We start from the raw sequence: 27,294 nt of genomic DNA, 5'->3' as shown, positions 1-27,294 counted from the left end.
ATGGCGGGCGGGCACTGCGGCGGGGGCCCCGCGGCCGGCAGCGGCGAGATCGTGCAGCTCAACGTGGGGGGCACCAGGTGGGTCGGCCGAGCGGCCTGCGGGGGCCCGGGCCCGGGGGTCGCGGGCGGGCTGGGGACGGGCCGGGGCCGGGGCCTCCTGGCGGAGCGGCTGCGGGGGGCGGGCCCGGGGCCTCTGGAGCCCGAGAGCTGGGCCGCACCTGGCGGAGCTGCCGCCTGCGGGAGCCCCTCCGCCCCGTCCCTGCCCCGTCCCCAGGCACCTGGCCTGCAGCGCGGGGGCTCCTGCAGGGGAACCACCTCCCTCCTGCTTTGGGCCGCGGGGGCGCTCCTTGCCCCAGGCCCGCGACCTCCGGGGTGCAGGGGGTGCACACGTGCACACGCTCGGGCTCTCGGTGCGGCTCCGCAGGCCCTGGGACTCCGGGCGACGCGGCCAGAAAGTGCACTTTGCAGAGTTGGCCCTGGGAAGCTGTGTGCATCGGTGCCCCGTGGGGGTGGGGGTGTCGCCCTCGTGGAAAACACGCACACCTCTGGCCTCTGTCCGGTCCCCTCTCCCCTTCTCGGCCTTTTACTGAGCTTGTTGGGGGAAAAACATCTTTTGTGTGTGTGAATTGACGATGGCTTATGAGTCAGCCCTCAGAAATGGGCGTCTGCCAACTCTTCCAGGCACAGGGAGTTGAGGTTGAGGGTTGGAGGAGTGTTTTGAGACATAGCGAGTTTTTCTGTGCTCGAATATTTTAAATAATCTTTTAAAAATGCACATCGGAAACAATGTGAGCTATAGTGATAAAAATGTAGAGTGTTTTAATAATAAACGTTCAGCAGTTTTCTAAGTGCATTGGAGACGTTAGCACAAGAAACAGTAATTCATTTGTCCCCTGCACACCAAACAAAACTGTTCAATAGTTGAGAAATGACAGCGTTATTGTCACTGTGTAGATACCAGTCTTAAGGAAGAGAAGATTTGCTCCCTCGTGTAAGAAGTGGATATTTTTCTGAAAACTGGGAAAACTGTGCAGCTTTGGAAACCAGTGCGAGAATGGAAAACCACACCCCCAACAGGAAGGGTGCTTAGACTCTTTCCTTGAGTTACTCTGAATCAGAGACTCTCACAAAGAACTAGAAGTCATCCGTATCTGGTGCAAAACACAGATGAACATAGTCACTTCAGTCACTGTCAAAGAAAACCCTGCTGCGGTTGCCATCAAGTTGAGGGATTGCACTTGCCCCTGGGAGACCCATCCGAGGACAGAACAGAATTGAAGTGGCAGAATAAGACTTTAGTGAGATTATAGAAATAACCGATTTTTATGATTGATTGAACTTTGGGGGTGGTTCAGAAAGAGACGATGAGGTTTCATTTAGAATTATTAATGTTATCTACCAAAAAAAGAAAAACCCCGAGCAAACACTAATGAAGCCAAAGAAACCTAATATGACTCAATTTGTGAGTAAGTCTAGTAGAATGTGTATGACTTGAGGCCTCCCGAGAGAGGTCTGGGACCAGCCATGGGGGGCTCATGGACAGAGCTTTGGAGTGACAGAGATGAATTCCATTTCCCAGGCTTTATTTACCTCTAACTAGCTCAGCAACCCTGGGCAGATCATTTTTTTCAGTGCTCGGTTTCCTAAAATGTGAAGTGACAATAACGGCCAGCCTTAGAGAGTTGCAAAAGGAATTTGAAGTCATAAATGGGAAAGTCAGGAGTTATTGGCATAACCGATAGCATCATTGTAGAATAAAGTATTGTAATGAGATGGCTTCCAAATTAATTTAGTAGGAGGCAGGTAGCACAGAGTATTAGTGCGGGTATGCTGATACCTTCACTGATGCTTTTGTTGAGACCAGCTTACACGTGGCCCTTCGGTTGGCACACTGTGGGTGTGAGATAAAAACGTAGAAAATCTTTTCATCTACGTTGTAGAGAAGTATGCTTGGCACATAATTTTCAGTGCCGTGGTGTTCATGAAGTCCTATTTGGAACCAGTTTCAGAGTTCTGAGTTGTTTTTCCCCTCCTAACTCTTGTTTAGGGGATAAAGTCAGCAGGGGTTGGGGTCTCCATCCCTTGGTCCAGAGATCCCAGCTTGCTTAAACTCACCCCAAACTGATGATTATAACCGAAATTGTTCATATGACTTGAAGCAGACCTGTGGAATTTTGTAAGTAACACGGAATTTGAGTTACGTGGCAGGCGTCTGAGTAAGCAGCCGTGAATGTGGACGGCCAGCGACCCTCACGTGGAATGAATGTGGTGTGCTCCGGGACGTGGTGGTTCGGTTCTGCAGTGGACCCGTGGACTTCCCTTTACCCCTGACTGGGTTTGCTTCTCTTGACTTGACTAAGTCATGCTCTGTGGTTCGTGCAGTCTGCTGCTCATTGTTTCTCACGAGTCTGCTAAGACACTCTGGGTCCTCTGCCATGGCTCCTTAAATCAGATGAAGGGCTCAGGGGCCGCCGTAAAGGGGAGGTGCCTTAGGCCCCTGTGGGGGACACAGGGCGATGTGGGCAGAGTGAAATGAAAGGCACGTATGTTACTGCGTGAGCCCTAGATTTCGGTTTTGGTCATGTTACTTGACAATCAGTTACTGATCTTTTGTCCCAGGCTGGTTACCACTGTGCTTTGGTAAAGTCCCCTATCCTGGTGGTAATAATAAGTACACCTGACCAAATATCAGCTAACCTCAAAACAAGGATGTATTTACCGAGTGACTTTTTTTTTTAATGAATGAATACAACAATTGAAAATAGCCTAAGAGTGCAAATTAAGAAAGTGTTAAATGCATAATGTACAGTGGAATTACTGTGAGCTCATAATACAGGATAGACTTTTTGGAAAATCCATTAAAAAGAAGATAAAGATGGATGGGACTTGGATCATTGAACAGGGCAAGAGCTCCCTAGCTGGGGTACATTAAAAACAAACAAAAAACCTGAAATGGTCATGAGCGTGGATTTGGAGGATATTAAGTTAGAAGGAAACATGGTTTATGTTGGAGAGATGAAACAGGAGCTGAAGATTATGTGGAGAAGTTTAGATTTGGAATGATGGGTAGATTGTTGATTCTTCAGCAGATGGGCATGCTGGGAAGTTGTGATTTAGGGAAGCATATGTCAATGAGTTAATTATTTTTGTTGAGAGCTCTTTGAATAATCTTAACTCTGAATGGAAAGAAATTTAAAATATTAAATGTGATTAATATCATTGATAGCTTTACAACAACTTGTAAGCCACTGGCCAGCTTATTAGAGCAAGTTAACTAATATTGGAATTTCAAATCGTGTGCCACTCATTTATATAATATTACGTAATTTTCAATTGCAGATTTAGTACCTCAAAACAGACTCTTATGTGGATTCCAGATTCCTTTTTTTCCAGGTATTTCACATACTTCTTTAATACCATTTTTAATATACGTAGTTTATCAAAATAGTAAACATTTTCCTTGTCTTTTAAATTAATATCTTTATTTCTTGAATAAAAAATATTTTACAGTAGGAAAAAAAAATTTTGTTTTTGTTTTGTACTAAATGAAGTTTCCTTCTTCGCCACAGAAGAAAAAGATTTTTGTTTGTTTTTATTTTACTTTGGAGATAAGATGACTCATTTGGATTGGTCATGGACATTTGAAAACGAATTAGGACATTTAGTCATACTCAGATTTTAAAAACTAACTCGCTGGTTGTTAATGACTTCTAGTTTGCTGAGTGGAAGAATTTCAACACTTCGAGATGAAACTGGTGCTGTAAGTACAATAATGTACCAAATATGTATCCGAATTAGATTAATGCTTATACTGCTTGATTCTTGTTATAGAATGACTCTTAGAAGACAGCTAATATTTTAATAACTACTAAATGAAAGTGACATGTGTGCTTAAAGGTTATTATTTTGTCACATGTAGAGTGTTTCTATATTTATGGAAGATAAATCTAAACAGGAAATACTACATAAAGCAATTAAATGTTCGTGATGAGAGACACTGTAGGATATGAGCTTACATTGTCAATAGAGAAAGTACGTTTAATCAGTAATGAAAACTTGAACAGTAAATAGATTAATATAAATGCTAAAATACTTTGATATTGAATTAGAATGGTGTAAGACGCTGTAAATTAGTAAAGTGCTACAGTTTTTATTTTGGAAAATAGCCTTATGAAGTACAGGGTCGGTGGAATGAGGGAAATGAGGAACTGTTACGTGTCGGTACAAAAGAAATCGATGCACATTTGAAAGCAGAAAGGCGGCAGGGTGACACAGGCGCCCATTGGCTTTGATGACATTGGCTTTGGTGACATAATGCAGCAGAAGCAGCCATGCCTGCTCCAGATAAGAGAGACAGCAGTAATAAGATCTCCACACATCTGTTGTGTTTCTGCAACTTCTGACTGGTTCTGATAAAAAGAAAAGCAAAAATGTATAAAGGTAGAAGAATTTCACTCATTGAATATACATAATTGATCACAGTGAAAAGAGTTTTTCTACCCTTCCCCTAATTAACTTCCGTAAGCGTTAAAAGATGTTCAGTTTGATGGTTAGAGCTTTTGTAATGGATTCAAAATAGCGTTGGTGCACATTCCTGTAAAAAGTCACCCATTATGGATTTTATACATTAAGTATATTGTTACGTCAATGGTTCATGTATAAGCCACAGATTATGTAAGTCACAATCACTGCCACCAATGATTACCAACCAGGCACTATAAGAAAGTATTATTTATGCATAATATTTTCAAAGTACTTATTGAATTCTAGAAAGTTTCGGATAGAAACGTCCCCTCGGGTGGCAGTTTTACCAAAGATCAATAAAGACATGAGAGAGCCGCCTTGTTAGACACCATTTTCCTACATATTAAAATGCCATCGATTTAATAGTAGCTGTTTTGGGGTGGGGGACACGGCCACGTTAAACGCACACAGTTGTGACTGTGTTCCAGGGAAATACAGCATTTCAGTAATTCAGTCTTTGATGCCTAGGTTAGTGTTACAGATATTCAAGCTAGAAGGTGCTGTTATACTTGGAAAATAAAACAGTTTGTCCTTTGCAGATATTTATTGATAGAGATCCGGCTGCATTCGCACCCATTTTAAATTTTCTTCGGACAAAAGAATTAGACTTAAGGTAAGAAGAGCATCCTTTTAAACTCTTAATGGATGGGTATGCTTTTGGTAAATTTTATGAGTATGTGTCTTTTTGTTGGTTTGTGTATTTTTAACAATACGATTTTGCTCAAAGTTTTCTCAGAATCACTTCGGCCTTGGCCATCTAGCAGCTTCCTGACCAGTGCTCCTAGCGTTTCGTGCATCCCTACAATTCATTTCCCACACTGTCTTCTAAAAACGTAACTCTCGCCCTGGCCGGTTCGGCTCAGTGGTTTCAGTGGCCCAGAGAGTCCTGGGTTCTGTTCCCGCTAAGGGCATGTATCTCGGTTGCAGTTTGTCCCTGGCCCCGGTTGGGGTCGTGTTGGTGGCAGCCACTTAATGTGTCTCTCTCATCACATCAATGTTTCTCTCTCTTTCTTCCTCCCTCTCTCCCTCCCACTCTATCTGAAGATAAGTGCAAAAATGTCCTCAGGTGAGGATAAAAAATAAATTTAAAACAATGTAACTCTCCTCTGGTTACCGTGCTCCTCAAAAGGTCTGTTTACTATGCTGCTGGCTTCATGGCTAAGGGTTTTGGTGTTTTGATCCTGTCTCTTGGGCGCTCTGTAATCCACCCTGCTTACTGTCTCTGGCTTCGACGCCTTCATCCTTTTCTGGCCTTGGTGTCGTCCTGACTTCTTCCCTGGTCTCTCGTGTCCACCTGCCACCCCCATGGTGTTCATTACCCTTCCTCCTTTTCCTGGAGTCTGTCTCCTTAGACTCTAAATTCCGTAAGGGCAGGCCCTGCTGTCTCTGCATCCGTAGGATCCAGTGGTGCTTGGCTCGGAGTTAGAGGCTCAGGATATGGGGCAGGGGTCGCAGATAAACGAATGGTCGCTCAAACCATTACTTCAGCTTTGCCATTGTCTGGATTCTTACCGGGGAGCTATAGTCTAATTTGTATTTTACTGTTCTTTTATTTCATAAATTCCTAGTGAACTTTCAGTAAGAGTTTATTAATGTTTTATAGATACAGCTTTTAAAATTCCAGTTGTTTATTTGGGCTACTGCTCTATAACATTATCTCATGTTTGGCTTACAGTCTCGGGACTGTGAGCTCCTCCAAGGCAGAGAGAGATTCTTCTCTTTTGGTCAATTCTGGGCTATATTCCCACTGTTCAAACATGCGTGCGGACATTTTTGAGGCTGTTTGTTTGGTTTTGGGCCTGGGATTGGGTAGAAGTGGGACATATATTACTAAGTACTTACTTCTTTATAAAAGTCAAATTATGTTGACCCATAGCATTTGATTAAAGAAGCCTACACGTACTGCCAGTCCGTGTCCTCGGGACTAATCCACAACTAGTTAACCCGTGGAAGGCAGAATTAGTTTAGATATCTGTATTACTGACTGTTTTCCTTATAACGTGCTGGCTCATTTCATTCAGTGAGTGAAATTTTGTTTTCATCCTAGGGTACTAAAACATCCCCATCAGGATCATGAAACCTTTCCTGAGGCTGGTCCCTTTTTTACCTACTTTCCGCTTTGCTTGCATGTGGGGTTTCCGATGACGTCATTTATCTGAGTTTATTCATCAACAAATGCTTATCGCATAGTAATTGTGCACAAGTGCCCTGCAGGGCCCCTGCCTGCAGGGAGTGTAGCACTGGGGAGGGGCCGTGTATGAAAACGACTGGTAGAGTTAAAATCCGTTGATGCCACAGGAGAACGAGGTCCCCTCGTGTCAGCCTACGCGGCCCTGGCCGATTGGCCTGTCCCAACGCCCTGAAGCCCTGACCTCTCATTCAGTCGCCCGTTGTCCGTGGGGATAGTGTGTAAGAGCAGGTTTTTGCTGGGGTGCCGTTTTTTTATTTCGACGTTTTCAAATGGTTAAGCTATTAGGAGAAGGGACATTTTAAAGCCTTGTGCTTCTGTTCCCGTTAAGCACCGACTACTTTCTCCTTGAGCTTGAGATGCGAATCCGAGTGGCCACTGTTTGCGGCCTTACATCCTGTTCCTTTGCAGGGGGGTGAACATCAATGTCCTCAGGCACGAGGCCGAGTTCTACGGAATCACCCCACTAGGTACGTCCTGGTGTTTGTACGTAGTTTGACCCTCTGCGCACCAACTCCCCAAATGAAATGTGTCTTCTGTGAGACCCAGTCTTTGCTGGGCTAGGTCACTGTTTACCTTTCCGTGGGTTTTCCTCGCGAGGACGTGCGATCGGCTGGTTTGACTTAAACGTGTCCCCTTCCCCCCGTGTCTTCCCCACCTGGAGAAAGTGCAAGCAGCGCTGCCTCCGTGTGCGTGCCGTGTGCGTGTGCGTGCCGTCCGCGTGTGCGTGCCATCTCCGTGTGCGTGCCGTGTGCGTGTGTGTGCCGTCCGCGTGTGCGTGCCATCTCCGTGTGCGTGCCGTGTGCGTGTGCGTGCCGTCCGCGTGTGCGTGCCATCTCCGTGTGCGTGCCGTGTGCGTGTGTGTGCCGTCCGCGTCCCCGTGTGCGTGCGCGTGCAGTCCGGGTGTGCGTGCCGTCTCCGTGTGCGTGCCGTCCGCGTGTGTGGGCTGTCTCCCTGTATGTGCCGTCCCCGCGTGCGTGCCCTGTGCCTGCCGTCCCCGAGTGCGTGCCCTGTGCGTGCCGTCCCCGCGTGCGTGCCCTGTGCATGCCATCCCCGCGTGCGTGCCCTGTGCGTGCCATCCCCGCGTGCGTGCCGTCCCCGAGTGCGTGCGCTGTACGTGCCATCCCCGAGTGCGTGCCCTGTGCCTGCCATCCCCGAGTGCGTGCCCTGTGCGTGCCGTCCCCGCGTGCGTGCCCTGTGCATGCCATCCCCGAGTGCGTGCCCTGTGCGTGCCATCCCCGCGTGCGTGCCGTCCCCGAGTGCGTGCGCTGTACGTGCCATCCCCGAGTGCGTGCCCTGTGCCTGCCATCCCCGAGTGCGTGCCCTGTGCGTGCCGTCCCCGCGTGCGTGCCGTCCCCGCGTGCGTGCCCTGTGCCTGCCGTCCCCGAGTGCGTGCCCTGTACGTGCCATCCCCGAGTGCGTGCCCTGTGCGTGCCGTCCCCGCGTGCGTGCCCTGTGCGTGCCGTCTCCCTGTACGTGCCGTCCCCGTGTGCGTGCCGTCCCCGCGTGCGTGCACTGACCGCTCGCTCTGCGTTTTCAGTGAGGCGGCTGCTCCTGTGCGAAGAGCTGGAGCGCTCGTCCTGCGGCAGCGTCCTCTTCCACGGCTACCTGCCCCCGCCAGGTACTGTGCTCGGTCTCCCGAAGTCCTCCCTTGTCCCGACCTGCAGGCGGAGCGGCGTCCAGCCAGCCGGTCTGTACACGTGCGACCGGGAAGCGAGGAGAGCTACGCGCGGTTCCTGACTCTCATTGAAGAATCTTAGGTCACAGCGCACCTTAGAGCGGAGGGGGTGGGGTCCACTGTCACGGCCACGCGGGCCTGTGAGCGAGCAGAGCAGCTCTGGCCGCCACACACTCTGCCCCGTGGCTCGGCCATTGACTGCCATGCCGCTGGCCACACACTGGCCAGCCGCTGGCCCACGCACTCCGCAGGAAGGAATGCAGGCCCTGGTCAGTACAGCTTCATTTACGTAAATAGTGTTGGGCCTGCTCGGGCTGTGGGCCCGTCTGCCGACCCGTCCCTGAGAGCGTGGCTGTCGGTCTCCTACCGGGTGGAGCCCAGGAGCCCTGCAGAGGCCGGTCAGTGTCCAGGACAGGGGCGGGTGAGGTACACGCCCTCTCCCACCTTCACCTGTGTGACCGCAGGCTCTGGCAGGGTTTCATTCCAGTAAAGACCCTCCTGCCAAATAGAAGAGGCTAGAAAGTCTGGGGCAGTTCAGACGTAGAACAGGCGGGATCAGCGCACGGTACCTAATAGCTGGCCAGTGTGCGTGGAGACTGGCGACTGGCTGAGGGGCTGGTGGTTGAATTCAGGAACCTGAGCGAGGGGCAGCGGCCGTGATCGACAAACCTTCACTGTGCATATCTAACACAGTAGAGAAGTAGATTTGTCCAGTTTTATTTTCCATTTTTATCCTGTTGTTTTATATGGGAAGCAAGTTACTTGTAATAAGTCGCTATATTGGGAGATATACACACACGTTTGTGTTTGTTATAATATAACTTTTAAATGGTCTTAGGTGAACTTAGAAATAAATGCGTCTTCCTTCCTTCCGTAGGTATTCCCAGTCGCACAGTGAACAGCACAAGCAGACCGGCTGCCGAGCCTCGGCGTGGCCTGGGCCCCACAGAAGGCGACGCCCGGGGAAGCAGTGCCCAGCCCGCTCTGTCCGGGTCTGGAGAGGAGACTGTCAGGCTGGGTGAGCTGAGAAAACACACACATTCTTACTTCCGGCTGACCCTGAGTGTTTATAAAGATGTAATGTTTGCCTCATTTTGCTGCTTAATTCAGATTTATCATTTATATCCTAATGTGTCCTTTAACATACTTTTTATTTAAAAGTATGTAACGTTCATTCTCTCTCAGTCGGGTTGCCCAACCACGTGAAGGGCCAGAGAGCGAATGTTTCAGGCTTCGTGGGCCACACAGGCCGTTGGAACCAGCTCTGCCTTGGTGACGTGGAAGCAGCCGTGGACGACACGGGAACACACGCGTGTGGCTGTGTTCCCGCAAGACTGTATCAGGACAGGTGGACGACTGGGGCGGGCCCGTGCCTTAGGGATAAAATGTGTCCTTTCCTAAATCCACAGGCTTCCCCGTGGACGACACGGGAACACACGCGTGTGGCTGTGTTCCCGCAAGACTGTATCAGGACAGGTGGACGACTGGGGCGGGCCCGTGCCTTAGGGATAAAATGTGTCCTTTCCTAAATCCACAGGCTTTCCCGTGGACCCACGCAAGGTGCTCATAGTCGCGGGCCACCACAACTGGATCGTGGCCGCCTACGCCCACTTCGCTGTGTGCTACAGGTACCGCGAGTCCCGAGGCTCACCTGGCTGGCTGTTGGGGGTCGTTTCGGGAACCGTGGTTTCATACTTACAGATCGAAGCGCTGTTTCTTCCAGCCTCAGATGTTTCCCTGGTGTTTACTCCTGTGTCTCTTGATTAGACTGAGCTTGCTCTGCTTTCATAGCTAACTTGGTAAATACTGCTGGTAGCCTCACGTCTTACACATTTCCCAGACAGTGTGAACTGTGATGTGATTGAGATACCTTGAAGTCATTCTTTCTTGCTTATTATATATCCAGCTTCTGACTCATTTAACTATTTATCACATGACCAGGCAGGGTTATTAGTCCAGCTTCTTGATTTGCTGTCTGTAATGTTTTGGTCCTTGTACGCGGAGGGGCGTGGAGCAGGGCCCTGCCCTGGTCGTGCTGGGCCCACGGCTGGGAGTGAGGTGGAGAGACGGGCAGTGGAGGCAGAAGGGTTGTCGTTTACGTCCGGTGTGTGAGACTGGCGAGGGGGGGCTTGGTTTCCACTAATCCTCGATTCTCAGAAACTGAAAAGGAATGAGGAACAGTCTAGACCAGTGATTTGTTTTCTTTGTTTTAATTGGAGAAAGGAGAGGATCTTGGTTCACAGTCGCTGTTGCAGTGAGGAATGTCGATGACAGAATGAATCACAGAACAGTTAGATATAGTAGCTTAGACTGGATACCATTTAATTTAAGTGCTGAAAAATCAATGTGTGTGTGTATATATGTGTGTGTATATATACGTGTGTGTGTATAGTCACTGTTTTATTTTGTTGAGAAGAAATAGTCAACATAGATTGAAAATACTTAAAATGTCTTCTGAAGGTTACAGGTACGTTCGAAAGAAACCCAAATGCAGTATTTTATAATCTCAGATGGACAGGTCTGCACATGTGGTAAAGAAGCCTTTTCTGCTGTGGTCTCTAGCTGATGTTCTCATTGCAACAGAAGTTCAGCAGAGACTCTCCATTTTGAGAGCATCTGTGCTTGATTCTCAGTGTTTGTCGGTTTTTAGAGTTTATTGAATAATTGCTTCCATTTGTTCATCTAACATGCGGATCCTGTCTGGTGGCAGAGTAGGGTAATTACAGTTTTCTATGTGTTGCTTTGAAGTTAATTAAGGAAATCATTAATTCTTGACATTAACAAGAAGGCTCAATTTTTGGTGAGCTATAGATGTATTATTTTAGTATACATTTTAAAGCAAAAATGAAACTGAAGTGATTTTTTGTCTGGGTCCTTAGGTGACCACCCTTTAAATACTGGAGTTTGATCTTTGGATGAATATGTCAGGTTGCAGGTAAAGGAACACTTTTCTTCGTGTTCTGTTTGTTCTCTGGGTGAGGCAGAAAGAAGCTTTGTAATCTTGTTTCATCTGTTCAGTGTCACTTTGAAGTGAGGTGTCCAGAGCGGAAGCTCGGGTCACTCACTGTCCTGACTGCCTGGCGCGTAGGTCTCAGGGTGTGACGGCCTCCTGTGCAGCCACACGGGGTCTGTGTCTGAAAGAGTCAAGGTGGGGAAGGAAAAGGTATCAAACATTCACAGGTATGTGTACCGGAAATTAAATATTAAAGAATGCATTAAATGTGTATTGGTCAGCTACGGATCTGAACCCTGGTGAGCCTTTACTTATGGGAAGTTAACAGGCTCCTAGGATGTGTTCTCTAGAATGGAACCTTTGAAACCCAGTGCTCGGAGGGGTTTCCAGAGCCCACGCTTGGTTCAGGTGCTCGCGCAGGGCATTGGAACGCGCGCCCGACGCCTCTGCCCCGCAGGGAGCTCGCCAGGAGCCCGGCATCCCCGCGGCAGCGACAGTGGGCTGGGAGTGTGCGGTCTCGGCTCCAGAAACCAAGGAACTGATTAGAAACTGAGGAATACTAATGAGCCTAAAATTCTCATTTTTGTGGACCATTCCTACCCATAAATAATGATACTAGCACTTTTTCGGTGGAGAAAAGTGAAAGGTTCAACTTTTTTTTAAGTTGTTAATGTTTTTTAAAAATTTGGAGGGCTTTCCTAGGTCATCCTCTGCAGGTGCATAGAGCTGTGATGTCGTCAGAACCTGTTTCAGAAGCAGTGTTCTGGGTCCGGGGACGCACACCCTCGGCACCGTCTTCCACGTCGGGTGGGCGGGGCGCTGGGCGTCGGGGGCGCCCCTGCGCCTCCCCGCTGAGCTGGCCTCCTGCGCCCTCTCCCTCCACAGAGTCAAAGAGTCTTCGGGGTGGCAGCAGGTGTTCACCAGCCCGTACTTGGACTGGACCGTCGAGCGGGTGGCCATCAACGCCAAGGTGGTCGGCGGTCCCCATGGAGACAAGGACAAGATGGTCGCGGTGGCCTCTGAGAGCAGCATCATCCTGTGGAGCGTGCAGGACGGAGGGAGCGGCACCGAGATCGGTAGGGCGGGTGTGGCTGGGCTGCCCTTTGCCGGCACGTGGAGTGTCCCGGGCTCCGCAGGGACAGCTGCCACGACCCCCCAGACAGCCAGGGCCGCCCCCCTCCTCTCGGGCCGTGGTAGCGGATCTAGGCTGGGGCGTCTGCGAAGGGGAGATTGATGCTGTAGGAGGAAGGGGGTGTCCACCGTTGGCCCCGACCGAAGCCGGCAGAGCAGACCTGGACAGCGGGTCAGCTCAGCCCACGCCGTGGGGGCGGGGCCGCGGCTCCCTGCACACTCCGCGCAGGGCTGCGCTGCAGGGTCGCTGCAGGGTTCGCCCCAGGCTCCTGCCTCCCTGGCCAGACGGCCATGCAGACGAGCCATGGGGTCGGCCGTGCGATTCGGGGCAGAAGCACAGCCCCGGGGCAGCCAGCTCTCTCCTCACACCCTCGGCTCTTTGTAGGAAGCCAGTTCCGCTGTCTCCGCCAGATCTTTTTCATTTTCTTTAAATTTATTGTTTATTTTTGTTTATTGATATTAAAGAGAGAGAAACATCGATGAGAGAGAACATCGATGGGCTGCCTCCTGCGTGTGGAGGGGCTGTCCCAGGGCTGGCCTCCCCAATCGAGCCTGGAATGAGACCCTGCTGGGTGGGCCACGGCTTATACTGCTGCCTGCTCTGGGTGGCGGCCAGGACTGCGGAGCCTAAGAGGTGTGACACTTTAAGCGTCTGGGACATTCAGAACGTCTTCGTCTTCCTTGATTTCCCAGAACCCCGTCTTTCTCTCGAGGGATCGATGTTAGCTGGGTTTCCTGTTCTTGTGTCCCCCTGTCACAGAGCCCGTGGTACTGAACACAGTTGGTTTCGGGTCAAAATTAAAGTACCGTTGCATAGGAACTGCTGAAGCAGCATGTGAAATGATGACTTTCCCCTTTGAAGTGGCAAGTTTCTTTGCCAACCATTCCTGGTCCAGAAGGACAGACTTTTTTGTGTTAATTGTATTTCGCTGGTCCTTTTTTTTTTCTTCTTCCTTGATGGCTAGGGTTAAAGTGGTATCCTCACATGTATAAACAAGCATTTCTATTTCTATATACTAGAATGTATACATGTGAGACAGTTCTAGCAATAGCGGGGTTTTGTTTTCTTTTTTCCTTTCGTCCAGTGCACCCCATTTTTATTCCTGCCAGAGGCCCGGATGCCTGGCGTTTCAAGATCGGTTAGGGACGTCCAGCTGACTGTGTGGCTGGTTTATGTGTAGCACCGATGTGAGCAGACAGAGGAATACCCCTCACGGGCGTAAGATTCAGAAGGAGCCTGTTATTTCTCCGGCGCGTGATTTTAATTCCTGCAGCAAGTGCACTGGTCTCTTCAGAGCGCGAGGGACCCTTGTTTTGCTCAGCTAGACAGGTGCTGAGAAAACTGTTCACGTTGTCACATAACAGGTACTTATTTTAAAAAAATAAAAAAACTGATCCCTGGAACAGATTCACATTGAACAATACTGTATAGGTAAGGTATCTTTTCCAGCATTTTTTAGGTAGAAAGATAGTTCTCCTCAGGTGCTTTCCAAATAATTAAGATGATACGATTTCAGGGTCAACATGGCATTGTAACATTTCGAAGGTGCAAATGAGCATTGAGGCATTTAGCTGCAACTGTTTTATAGACGAGATAAGTAAGAGCCAGAAATGTGGCAAAAAAATAAAGTTCTTTTAGAGTCAGGATTCCACCCCGCCTGCCGGAGAGACGGCTGACCGGGGCCGTACATGCCGCACCGGGGGCCGGCACCTGCCGTGACGGGTGTACTGCTCCTGCCGCCTTCCTGGCCTACACCCCCCTCTTCTCAGACCCCAGGGCTTCCCACTCCCGGCCCCCAGGGGGATGACATCCTGTTCACCTTTGAAAAACCCCACCTCACGCGGCTGCTTTTCTAAGAGATATTCTCAAACCCTTTCTGCTCCTCTTACTCCTCCGGGTAGTGGAGCCCTGGGCACCCTTCTGTCACCACCGCGTCGTGTTGTTGGTGCTGGTTGGCGTTTTTTCTCTGTTGAACCCGAGCTCCCAGGAACATCCTGGCCTCTCGTGTGTTCAGTCCATCGCCTCATGGCCGTGTGTGTCCCACCTGCTGGGAAACGGGTGGGCACAAGCTCTGGCTGAAGGCCGGCGTTATGTGGAGTGTTGTACGACTTATCGCCGCCCCCCCCTTTTTCTTTGTTGTTATTTCCGGTTCCTCGACACGTGCTAGGTGGGCGTAGGCTGCCGAGCCTGTGTCTGCAGACCCGCGGTTCCCAGGTACCCGGGCCTCACCAGAACGCAGGGGCTCTTCTGACTTAGGGGGGCTGCCGTGGGTCCTCGAGCCGGTTGTTTTATGTTCACTTTAAATCCACCTGCCGTTTCGGTGGTCAGCTCGGTCTGGGAGCCGCGGTCTCCAGTGGAACGCGAGGTGTCCGGGAGCGTGAGACACGCGGGCGCACCCCTGTCCGCTTTGGCCACTGTGCCAGCTTCTCACGAGCCGCTGCTCTCTCGTCCCGTCTGGCACGCAGCCGGTAGAACCGAGTCGCCTTCAACACATTTTCGACCGCGCACGAGTTAACTCGGGGTGGCACTGCATTAGCTATTTCCGTTTTTGAAACTCCAGATAACACAGGATTATTGTATTTGTGACTCTTCGCCCTGAGGGTGGAAGTTCGAAAGCCAGCACACCGTCTATATTCTTGAAGGAGTTCGGGAAGGGGTATCTGCTGGCTCAGAAGGGTGCAGCTCCGAACCTGACGAGCAGTTTGCCCGAAAACGTGCGGTCCCTGGCGCACGTCTTAGAGATTCTGTGCAGTACGCAGTGTGTGAGGATGTTCGCGGGTTTGGGCTTTGACTGACTGTAAGGAGGATGACTGATGATTCTGGAAGGGGGGCAGTGATGGACAGTGAAGGTGGGGACTGACGAGCCTCTGTCTGTCACCGTCATCTAGGCGTGTTCAGCCTCGGGGTCCCCGTGGACGCGCTCTTCTTCATTGGGAACCAGCTGGTGGCCACGAGCCACACCGGGAAGGTGGGCGTGTGGAATGCTGTCACTCAGCACTGGCAGGTGAGTTCTACCGGAGCAGGCGACGGGGGACGCTTCTGCCTCTGCTGCTGACGGCACCGATGTCACGGGGAAGGGATGCTGCTGCTGAATGTGTTCAGCGTGATTTCCTCCTGGGCACGACTTTGACGATGTCGAGAATTTTAAGTTACTCAGAAAAATGTTTTTAAGCTGTGATTCGATACTTCTTCATTTCCTTGCTATGTTTTAAGTTCCAGGTGTTAGCTCTTTTCTCATTTTCCTCTGAGCGGGAGTGGACTGGACTCTGCTTTGTACTTGCTGCCCTGGGGCGTCTCCGCCCTTCCTCTTCCCGCTCCCTGACTTGCAGTGTCCAGCTCACTCCTTCTGGACTGCCCCTTGGCCTCTGCCCTCCTGCCTCTGACCGTCGCCCCACTTGACAGCCCCTCGCACTGGGGTGTCTTCGCTTTCCTGTCCTGCCCCCACGCTTACGAGCTTCTGCATCCCTCATCCGGTTCAGTTCTGGTTCCGGTTCTCCTGGACAACACCTGGTACATGGAAAGCAGTTCATGCGCACGTCCCCTGGAGGTCACAGCCTCTGCCCCACGTGGGATGTGGTGCTGTCACCGTCGCTGCCCTAAGGGGCACCGTGGTCGTTCTGTAGTACACACGTCCTGAGCTGGCTTTCAGCATAAACACGGGCAGCTGTTAACGTGCAGCTGGGTCGATTTGCTTGTGAGCTGTTTGGTTCTAGTATTTGGAGAAACAAAAGCATCTGAGCCCATTCACCCCGTTACCGTTTCCTTGGAAACAGGGAGAGTCTGCGGCGGGAGAACGAAGTCGAGAAACTGTCTGTTCAGACAACCGATAGCAAATTCCGAGGGAATGAGTACGGCCTGGACATCGGCGGGTCCGTGTTCTAGTTCTGATTCTGGCCCTGACTGGGCCCGAGCAGGTCCTTTGTCGCCCACGTGCCCTGGCAGGCGTGGCCTCCAGCCCTCACGTGTGCCGTGAACCCCGACTCCTGCAGGGAGTCCTACGTTCTGCAGGGAAAGTGCTACCGTTGCAAGGACACATCTTTAAAAGCTGTAAAGGGAGTGAGGTGGTGCCAGCCTCCCTGTGCGAGGGGCGTAGAACGTCCATGTCTGAGCCCTGCCTACAGGGACTGTTCGTGCCCTTTGTAATGAGAGAATTTTGAGGAAATGAAGCAGGAAATATAAGTGTAATTAATATCTAACTTCTAGTAATGATCTCACTCCATCAGGTTCAAGACGTCGTTCCCATAACTAGTTACGACACTGCAGGGTCGTTCCTTCTGCTGGGATGTAACAACGGGTCCATATATTACATCGGTGAGTGGTGGGCACTGGAGGGTCCATATGTTACATGGGTGAGGGGCGGGCACTGGAGGGCCTGCTGTGTGGTCTGTCGCACTATCTTCTATTCTGAGTGAGTGTGCCGTCAGGGTTCACGTCCCTAACGTTGTGTGTTTAGATATGCAGAAGTTCCCTTTGCGAATGAAGGATAACGACCTCCTTGTCACTGAGCTTTATCACGACCCTTCGAACGATGCCATCACTGCGCTGAGCGTTTACCTCACACCCAAAACCAGTGAGTGCCGGCAGGACGAGTGTCCGTTCCCGGAGCGTTTTTGAGAATGTGTGTCTGTTACGATGCAGCCAGTGCGGTCTTTTCTGTCTGAAATGCGGTGCTAAGGGTTTCGTCCCTGTCTGTCTGGAGTCTGTTTGGTTTTATACTGGAGCAAACACGGCCAATGAACGAGCACCCTTGGCGGGGACATTAGCACCTTGCCCCTTCCGACCGTGTTTGCTGAGCCGTGTCACCCAGCATTGACCGGAATTGTCAAAATAATCCCACGTTTGCCTTCCTGCCGCAGTAGCTGCTTCTGTTCTGAAATGAGCAGCTTTTATATTTTCTTAACCAGGTTAAAAAGCTCTTAGACTGACCATCTTTCTTGGACAGCAGTGAGCTTATTTCCTTGGGAACTTCAAGTTTAAGTTGTGGAAAAGGACAGTTTACTGGGAAGTTCAGTGTCTGACTTTTCCCGGGGCCGCGGCGGGGAGTGAGCGGGTGGGGGGATGGAAGCCGTGTGGTTGTGTGTTCCCCGGTGAACCGCTGAAACTGTTACATAGACTCTTCCTGCCGAATCAAGTTGGGAACATACTATATTGTAGCAAAAGTAAAATTGACGAGATGGTCTTCCCTGCTGGAAGTAACATGGACTAGGACTTGAGGGTGCTGTGGTATCAGCGGTGGTCTCAGCAGTTACAGCTGGTGTTTTACTTCTTTAAACACTGGTGGGGGACCTACTGCGCGTCAGGCTGTCCACAAGGTGACGTAGATGAGCAGATGCTTAGGACCGTCGGGGAGGTGGGTGCACACGGAGGTCGATGATCAGGGCCGCAGCTGCCCTGGGGACCTGGCGCAGCCCGGGGAGGGTCGGGAGGGTCAGGAGGTCGCAGTTCTGGGCCCCTGCACCAATGGGTCGGCGGATGGAGGCCTGGGTCCCACACTGCCCTTCATCACAGGGCAGCTCCCTTCTTGCCCGTCATCTCCTGTCCCCGTTCCACCTGTGACCCAGGTGTCAGTGGGAACTGGATTGAGATCGCCTACGGCACCAGCTCGGGAGCAGTGCGGGTGATCGTGCAGCACCCCGAGACGGTGGGGTCGGGCCCGCAGCTCTTCCAGACCTTCACTGTGCACCGCAGCCCCGTGACGAAGATCATGCTGTCCGAGAAGCACCTGGTGTCAGGTACGGGTGCAGCGGGCAGCGCGGAGGGGCCCTGCCGCACGGATTCCCTGGCCCGGCCCGCGGGAGGGGGCGCAGCGCGGAGGGGCCCTGCCGCACGGATTCCCTGGCCCGGCCCGCGGGAAGGCTGTTCAGGGGGCGTCGGGAGCGCAGGGACGGGCCTGGGAGAAAGGGCAGCAGCCGGGAGGCCCAGGCTCGTCTTTGACTTCGGGTCCCTGTGAGGTCGCCTGATTGCGGAGTACGGACATGTAGGAGGCGGCAGCTCTTTTATTTGCCCTCTGTTCTGCTCTTTTGTCCTCATGGCCTATATTATTTCAAAATACTTATCGTAATTCTGTTGAAAGGTGTGTTATTACAGAAATTTTCCAAATAGAAATGTGGTGGCATTGTCTTAAGGTTTGAAGCTAAAATTGTACATTTAGGTAGGATGTTGTTTGATCATCTTTTAAAGTATTAACAACTAATTGAATTTGCAGGTTTGAAATTTAAGTAAATTAGTCAGGAAAAATGCCCAGCTCAGCCAAAAACGCAGAGAAGCCTGTCCCTGGTGCTCGGTTGCGTTCTCCTGCCACCTGGTGGAGAGCGATGTGTAACGACGTTCTTTTTCCCCGAGTGTTAGTTTTCATGTCTCAATGAAAAAGTTTACATAATGATGAATTTAACAAAATTTGCCATAATTTTAAAAATATTTAAATTTGTTTGAATCCTAGTAAGGTTAATAGTGAAATCAGATATTATATCCCACGAGGCTTAATGCACAGCCTGGACCTGGAACTCTCTTTCCACCAGGAAGCCAGCAATTCTGAGAAGGGGGAATTTCGTTACTTAAATAACAAAATTGCAATTAGCCAAAATTAAATTTCTTTCTAAAGTTTTGTGTAAAAATGTATAACTATAGCATTTTACCCAGTAGGAAATGTTATGAGTATATATTTTTAATGTTTTCCTAATATTTACTGATGAGTTCATAGCTTTTTGCTAATAATAACATGTTTGAGATCATCATGTCAAATTAGTATACGTTTTTATAAAGGCAAGCAACAAAAATACTGTTATTACATTAATGCTATTTTTAGGTTTATATTTTTTAGTAATGTGTTCCAGACCCCAAAAAAAAGAGAGGTTACTTGTTAGGATTATCTGAATAAATGTCCACTTAATATTATTTACATGAAAAGAGTAAGCTAATTGGAGTATGCTTTTTAATTACAGACTTATTTAATATAAAAATAATTCTCAGATTTATATGGAATCTTAATTTTTCTTAACGTATCTAGGAATGGGCAAAAAAATAGCTAGTTCCTAATAGCTTTTTGATAAGTGTCATTTTTGACAAAGTCTCAGTAACTCCTGGTCTAGGTTAATATTTGAGTAGCATACGCAGAAAGTTTCTGTGGTTTAAAATAATAAACTGGGCACCCGACCGGTGTGGCTTGGTGGTTGAGCGTGGACCCCAGGCACCAGGAAGTCGCCGGTTCGATTCCTGGTCAGGGCACATGTCCAGGTTGTGGGCCCGATCCCCAGTGGGTGGCACACAGGAGGTGGCCAGTCGATGTTCTCTCTCATCGATGTTTCTATCACGCCCCCCACCTTCCTTTCTCTCTAGAATCAATAAACAAAAATTTTTTTTTTAAAAATAAACTAGGCAACTTGTTTACTATCTTCTCTTAAAAATACTTTGTTTAAACCTCTTCTACTCTATAAGCTACTTTTAAAGGATCCATAGATTTACGTATGTCCTTTATATTTGCAGCAAGGTCAACCATATGCAGTTCTCTTCTGTTGGCTAGGCACAAATTACGTATAGTTCTAAGACAAAGACGTCATCTGCCACTCCGGAAAATGTGCTGTGATCTGTCTGATGCAGACCCTAAGAAGTTAAAATGAGTTTCTAGAAGGATTTTGATGGTGCTCTTGTAAACCTGTATTTCACACTGTTCTGTGTCCTCTCCTAGTCTGTGCGGATAACAATCACGTCCGGACGTGGACGGTTACCCGGTTCCGAGGCATGATCTCCACCCAGCCCGGGTCCACGCCTCTGGCGTCGTTCAAGATCCTGTCTCTGGAGGAGACAGAGAGTCACGGCAGCTATTCCTCGGGGAACGACATCGGTGAGCGAGCCCATGGGGATCGTGTTCGCGTGTGGGCAGGGTAGACGTGCACTAACAATAGCAGAAACCTGAAGACGAGTGTTAAGTAAGAAATTTTTATTTTAATGATGAAACTCACTTCAAACAAATTTGGTGTGTTTTTCTTAAGGTCTATAAATTCACAGAATTACAGCATCATTTTTCATCTTATTAGCATTTCCTCATTTAAATATATTGTCTCCAAATGCTAACCACTTTTGTTTAGGATTAAAAGCCATGTGTATTTGAACTTTGAAGCTAGAAAAGGGTTCTTACACACAGTGGTTTTGGTGGCCTTGTGATCAGGAAGCAATGTGGCAGGTCTCCACAGCTGTGCTCGGATCGTCCTCTGGATGTCGTACACACAGCTGCGTACATGGGCTTGCACACAGTCTTCATAGAGACAGATCCCCCCAGGACCCACTGGAAGGAGTCTACGCCACGTGCATATTCTGTATCGCTGGACTTGAACAGTTCATCAGGGTCTGCCTGTTAACCGGTCGTGGACTTTCCGGTCGTTCTGCACAGTGGGACGTGAGCGTGGGGGGGGGCCGGGAGGCGCGCATCAGAGCTGGCGTGCGTGCGGCGGTGGAAAGCATGCATAGTTTGCTCCCACGGTAAAGGTTTTAGAAGACTTATCGTTAAAAAGCTACTTCTGAGAATTGTACCACAGACTCAGTATTTTTAGAAAAAGAAACGCTCACTGTTGGTGATTTTAAGACTGCGCTTTGATGGCAGTTCGGACTTGACAGATCCGTGTCGTCACGGTGGTTTTTGCAGTTTCATTGAGAATTGACATGGAGCACGGGGTAAGCTTCAGGGTCCCGGCACCAGCAGTCTGAGAACGTGACCTAAACCACCTTCCAGTCTGGCGGGCGCTGGGGCAGGGACAGCCGGCGCTGTGCACACGCGGGGCCGAGGGCGGGGCCGGGGCTCAGCACAGGCGCTGGGTCACACGCTCTCATTGCTTCTCCGGACAGTCCTCAGATAGAAGCCGTCCACGTGACGTGGGTGGAGGGCTCCCTGTCAGAACCGAGGCCAGCGGTGGGGGCTTTAGGACCGTGACGGCCCGGCAGGGAAGGCGGCAGGTGGAAGGGACGGAGGCTGACCAGCTGGCCAGTTGGAAATGGCACAGCGCGTCTGCTGGCGTGCGTGAGGGCGGACCGACGGTCGGGGAGAGCGAGTGTAAGGGAATAGGACGGGGCCTACCAGTGCCCCGGAACGTGCCTGAAAGGAAGCAGGGAGATTGTTTCCTCTTTATAGTTTTACAACCATCCTAGGAGATGCAGATCGGTTAAAGTGACAGGGTGGAAAGTTCCGTTCCAGTAGAGTGGATGGGCCGACGAGCTTTCCATCCAGTGGAGCAGCAGAGGTTAGAAGGCAAGGAAGTTGCAAGTTTGTTTGATGGCTCCAGAACCCCCGAAGGCAGGAGCCCGAGAAGCTGTAAGGAGGGGCGGGGATGAGTCCCAGCGGTAAGTTCTGAGGTGTCAGGACAGAGTTGCACAGGGAGGAAATACAGTCCGTAGCCCTCGTTTCTGGTTTGCTGACTCCTCCCCACTCTCGTGAGGTGGTGTCTCGGTTCTTGAGCGAGGACTGTCGTAGCCGTCCAGTGGCGTCAGACCGGAGGTCCCCCGGTGACCGGGCCGCTGCACGGCTGAGTGACGAGCGGGCAGTCTGGGCTCCAGTTCATCAAGCAGGACCCGTGAGATCTTCGGTTCCCTCATCTCTTGATGCCTTAGTTTTCTCATCTGTGAAATGGAGATAATAATAGTGCATCCCTCATACGGTTATAATGATGACTAAATTGAATTATTTGTGAAGCATTTACTCTGGCACATACTAAATTATGTAATGTGTGTCAACTGCTAAAGATGTTATTGTTCAATTTATTAGGTGTGATTCACAGGAGATAATTTGGAATATCTGGTCTTTAAATATTGTGTTGTACATCACACTTTGGTATTATTTTAGCTATTGAATATGACGGGAAAAGAGAATTATTAGAATTTTATATTGAAGTCTTGCATGAAAACACTTTTTCTTTATATTGTTCAGAGTCTCTCTAAAATGGTGAGCAGTGTCTGCCCAGCACAATAACAAAAATAATTGCATCTTTTTCTTCAGATTGAAAACTTTGCAGGATGCAATAGGCTTCTGATTAATTAAATTCTGTTTAATGAAGTTGCACTTTATTTTTAAGATTTTGCATGGTTTTGTTTTTTTTTTTTTTAAAGTACAACTAGTACAGAAAAGTAACTTCATCTGTACATCCCTCTTTTGAAGTTGAAAGGAACTGAGCACATTCTCAAAGGTAGTAAGTAAATGTACAGGCCTGAGCATATTCTTGCCTTAAGCTTTGACAGCCTTGGTGCAAAAACTATAATTTCGAGACATATTCCATTTACCTTCAGATAGAGCGGGAGGGAGGGAGAGACACGTCCTCTGGTGCTTCCCGCACAGCCCTGCCCGGGGCCGGGGCCTGAGCCGCAGCCGAGGTACTGACTGCACTTGAACCCAGGACTCTGCTCTGCGGGCATCACCACACAGTCCAGGGTGGTGTCAGCCGGGCTTTGTCTAATTGTCCTGGAAGGCCATGCACACAGACAGGGAAAATCCCGCCCCCACCCCCGAGTACTAATATTAATGTTCTTTTTGTTAAATGAAACCATTTACATTTTAATTACTTCCCTCTGACACTGTCTGTCTTCTGACCAAGGGCCTTTCGGGGAGCGTGACGACCAGCAGGTGTTCATCCAGAAGGTGGTTCCCGTCACGAACACGCTGTTCGTCAGGCTCTCCTCCACCGGGAAAAGGTAACGCTTCCCGGCCCAGAGCACGCGCCCCTTCCGCCTGCCACGCACCGCGCTGAGTCAGCACACACTGTCCCTTCCGCCTGCCACACACCGCGCTGAGTCAGCACACACTGTCCCTTCCGCCTGCCACGCACCGCGCTGAGTCACCACACACTGTCCCTTCCGCCTGCCACGCACCGCGCTGAGTCACCACACACTGTCCCTTCCGCCTGCCACGCACCGCGCTGAGTCAGCACACACTGTCCCTTCCGCCTGCCACGCACCGCGCTGAGTCACCACACACTGTCCCTTCCGCCTGCCACGCACCGCGCTGAGTCACCACACACTGTCCCTTCCGCCTGCCATGCACCTTGCTGAGTCACCAGGACACACTGTCCAGAGCATGCTGTCCCTTCCGCCTGACACGCACCGCGCTGAGTCACCCACACTGTCCAGAGCATGTGTCCCTTCTGCCTGCCACGCACCGCGCTGAGTCACCAGGACACACTGTCCAGAGCATGCCGTCCCTTCTGCCTGACACACACAGGGCTGAGTCACCACTCAATGTCCAGAGCATGCGTCCCTTCCACCTGCCACGCGCAGCGCTGAGTCTCCAGGACACTGTCCAGAGCAGTCTGTCCCTTCCGCCTGACACGCACTACACTGAGTCAACAGGACACTGTGTCCAGAGCATGCGTCCCTTCCGCCTGACACGCACCGCGCTGAGTCACCACACACTGTCCCTTCTGCCTGCCACGCGCAGCGCTGAGTCTCCAGGACACTGGTGACAGGCTGCCACCGGGAGTAGGTTGCCGAGAGGGGGCTCCTCGCTCTTCATCGCTTTCCCTCGGCAGAAGGGCAGCGAGCGCTTGTTCCCGCGGGCGGGCGTGTCCGGGGGCTCATGGGCTGTGGCAGGTAGGAAGGACTAGTGACCGGGCTGAACGAGAACCCCGTTTGGGTGCAGCCCCTCCTCTCTGGCCTTGGGCATTCGTTCCCCTTCGGTGGTTTTGTTTCCCTGGGTCCCCGACTCCGAGGAAGAGGGCTCAGCTCCCTCGACAGGTGCCGCAGGCTGTGGGGTTAGCCCCCTTCTCCCGCCTGTGGTCCCCACCAGTGCCAGTGCCGTCGACGTCAGTTTCCTCTTCCTTTTCCACTTGACTGAAACCTACTGTTTTAAAAATTGAAACTGTATTATACAGAGCTTCAAACACATTGAGCTATATAACACTTCTCTTCTTTAGAAACACAACATTCTTTGCAAAAAAATAGTAAACTTCCTATTAGTCGTCATTAAGAAGGTTACGGGTGTGCACATTAATGTTGCTGGTGCTGACCGTTGTGATACTGTTTCCGTCACCCTTCAGCGTGGATTCTGACTCCTTAGTATTTTAGTAACCTTGAGATGACACCTTTTTAACTTGAAGTTCGTTGCTTGTAGTCATTAACTCTTACATGAATTGATTCCAGAGAATTTTATGTACTCAACTTTTTTTTTTTAAGAAAATTTATTTGGAGACTCTAAAGCAGTTAGAGACCAAATTATTTTCTTGACAAACGTTATCAGTGGTCTAGTGCCTGCACACTTGGTGAAGGAGCTGCCAGGGTGGCATCTCATGTCCACGTGCGGGTCTCACCGCCTCTTGCGGCTCAGGTGACAACAGTGTGGCACCAGCTGCAATTTCTGCCTGGTAACGGCCATTACGATGTTTCAGCTTCATGATTCCAGAGGAGAAGCTACATTTGTACAAGTACCCAGCAGAGGTTACTTTGTAGAATTAAAAAGAGCACCAGCCACTCCGGCAGCTCAGGCAGCTCACGGAAGCTTTGCTTCTAGACGCCCGGGCTCTGGGGCAGTTCAGGTGTCGTCCAGCGGAGGACGCTGCTTGGGCACCTCCGCATTTTACATGACTTCTCCAGGTCTTTCCAGTATGATGCCGGTAACTTCCTCTGAAAGAGTCGCTCATTTCCTACCAAGGCTCTGTCAAGACTGACTTGAGTCACTTCCTGCTTTCAGTTACTTGGTACATTCTCTTGTGAGGACCTGTTCTCTAGACTCCGAAACGACGCTAGACTGATTCCTGTTGACCTGCCTGACCCCTTGAGCACTGTCCTACCCGCGTGGCTACTGAGCTACGACTGGGCAGGCGCATCGGCTGTCTGTGCCGTGGCCCCAGCTGCCCCGTGTCCCGTACAGGATATGCGAGATCCAGGCCGTGGACTGCACCACGATATCCGCGTTCACGGTGAGGGAGTGCGAGGGGTCCAGCCGGATGGGCTCGCGGCCGCGGCGCTACCTGTTCACGGGCCACGCCAACGGCAGCATTCAGATGTGGGATCTGACCACGGCCATGGACATGGGCAGCAAGAGCGAAGGTCACGGTAGGTGTCGGGCTGAGACCCTGGGCGGGGGCGCGCGGCTCAGCGCTCACGACCTGTGTCTGTGTCGTCCTCAGACGCTGGGGGCCCGACGGAGGAGGAGCTGCTGAAGCTGCTGGATCAGTGCGACCTGAGCGCCTCTCGCTGCGCCACCCCCAACATCAGCCCGGCCACCTCGGTGGCCCAGCACAGCCGCCTGCGGGAGTCGGAGTCCAGGTGGGCCGGGAGGCGGGCACAGCTGTTCTGACGGCCAGCGTTTTGTAGCTGCATTTTACATTCAGACTTTACGTGGCTCTTCCATTTTTTTTTTCCATTGTGCTAAATTTACTACTGCATCTGGGTCTTTTCATAGAAAAACATCCTTACTCTTTGTTTGTGAATTTCTGCTCATTTGGGTACCTGTTTGATGATGGAAAATAGTCGGATGTCACCGTGGGGGGTAGGTGGCACCTTTGTTCTTGTGGCCTGAGGGACGTGTTGAGCAAGGGGACCTCGTCTGATCTTTGGGCATTCTGTCATCTCTTCTACTGAGGTGCCTTTGAGACGCACTGTTGGTTCCTGGTGCACGACATACTTCCGTACTCGTCTGCATTATGTACTTCTCAGACAATGACATGGTCTATCATTTCAGTTAACATTTTAAAAAATCCAAAATCTAAACTTAGGGCTGAATACTGAATTACATCGGTTCGACCTTGGTTTTAGTCTTTTATACCCTGCCATTTTCAGCCGTTCAGAAACGTAGCTCGTGATAAGAACAGTCACAAGGAACGTGGTCAGTGACACGCCACCTCACAGCGCCAGATGGGGTATCGCTCCGTAGGTTTTATACTCCGGTCACTGCACACCTGGCACCAACAGGGTACTGTGTGTCGACTGTAACTGGGAAAGTCCTGCTTGACTGTGTTGGTAGCTTCCTGCGCACACACAGTATGTAAAGGACTTAAATGGGTTTGTACACAGAAGTAAGGATGAGTAGTCTGTACACCTTCATTTCTGCTGTAGTGTGATTAGTGAGATGTGCCCAAGCGTCTCGGTGACCTCTGACCTGCACTCTCCCCTTTCAGCCTCCAGCTCCAGCACCACGAACCCATCCAGGAGGCGGCCACCTACGGCTCCCTGAGGCCCTACAGAGAGAGCCCCCTGCTGGCCAGGGCGAGGAGGACCGAGAGCTTCCACAGCTACCGGGACTTCCAGACCCTCAGTCTGAGCAGAAGCGCGGAGCGAGCCGCGCCCGAGAGCGCCCCCGCGGGGCCGGGCCCGGCCGAAGGCAAGCGCGCCGAGGGCGCCGCGGGCGAGGGCGCGTCTCCGGGGGCCGAGGCCAGGAGCCCGGGGGCGGCGGACGGGGCCGCGGACGGGCCCAGGGTGGCCGAGGCTCTCCTGGAGCCCAAGAAAAGGTCGTCGGAAGAGGAAAACGAGAGCAGAGGGGAACCGCGGCGGAAGGGCCCCGACGGAGGCGGCTTCCTGGGACGGAGGAAAGGGCCGCTCCTGGCCTCGCCCTGCGCCCCGGACGCGGCGCCCGACTCGCCCGGCCCCGCGTCCCCGTCGCCCACGAAGACCACGCCCTCCCCTCGGCACAGGAAGAGCGAGTCCTCGGGGCCGGAGTACAGCCTGTGAGCGCCCCGGGCTGCTGCCCTGCGCCCCGAGACGCAGGGACCCGGCCTCAGGACGCGCCTTCGCCCCAGAGCCGCCCTGCGGGAAGAACGGATCTAGGTCTCGACTCTCCTTTAGGTTTGCAAGGACCTGTGACCGGCCGTCTGTGGGTCAAGGCCGTGTCAGTGTGTCCTTAGCAAGGGG

At 51.0% G+C, this 27,294-nt stretch overlaps 2 protein-coding genes across 2 annotated transcripts in view; one reads left to right on the top strand and one right to left on the bottom strand.

Annotated features, from left to right (window-relative positions):
- Positions 1-27,294, top strand: KCTD3 (potassium channel tetramerization domain containing 3). Its single transcript, XM_036277425.1, has 18 exons — positions 1-77; positions 3,339-3,392; positions 3,714-3,759; positions 5,063-5,136; positions 7,123-7,181; positions 8,252-8,332; positions 9,267-9,407; positions 9,927-10,017; positions 12,228-12,418; positions 15,363-15,478; positions 16,698-16,785; positions 16,928-17,044; positions 18,036-18,206; positions 20,159-20,314; positions 23,049-23,145; positions 25,316-25,500; positions 25,575-25,713; positions 26,565-27,294. The coding sequence occupies exons 1-18, from the start codon at positions 1-3 to the stop codon at positions 27,112-27,114; spliced, it is 2,433 nt and encodes an 810-aa protein (XP_036133318.1). The 3' UTR covers positions 27,115-27,294.
- USH2A (usherin) overlaps positions 4,146-27,294 on the bottom strand; it is a 534,168-nt gene continuing 511,019 nt past the window's right edge. The window contains exon 72 of the mRNA XM_036277426.1: positions 4,146-4,408. The gene's annotated coding sequence lies outside the window, so the exon portion shown is untranslated. The remainder of the gene's footprint in view (positions 4,409-27,294) is intronic.

Source organism: Molossus molossus, unplaced genomic scaffold (genome assembly GCF_014108415.1).
Source record: "Molossus molossus isolate mMolMol1 unplaced genomic scaffold, mMolMol1.p scaffold_m16_p_23, whole genome shotgun sequence".
Lineage (NCBI taxonomy): Eukaryota > Metazoa > Chordata > Mammalia > Chiroptera > Molossidae > Molossus > Molossus molossus.
This window is presented reverse-complemented; position numbering and strand designations above follow the sequence as displayed.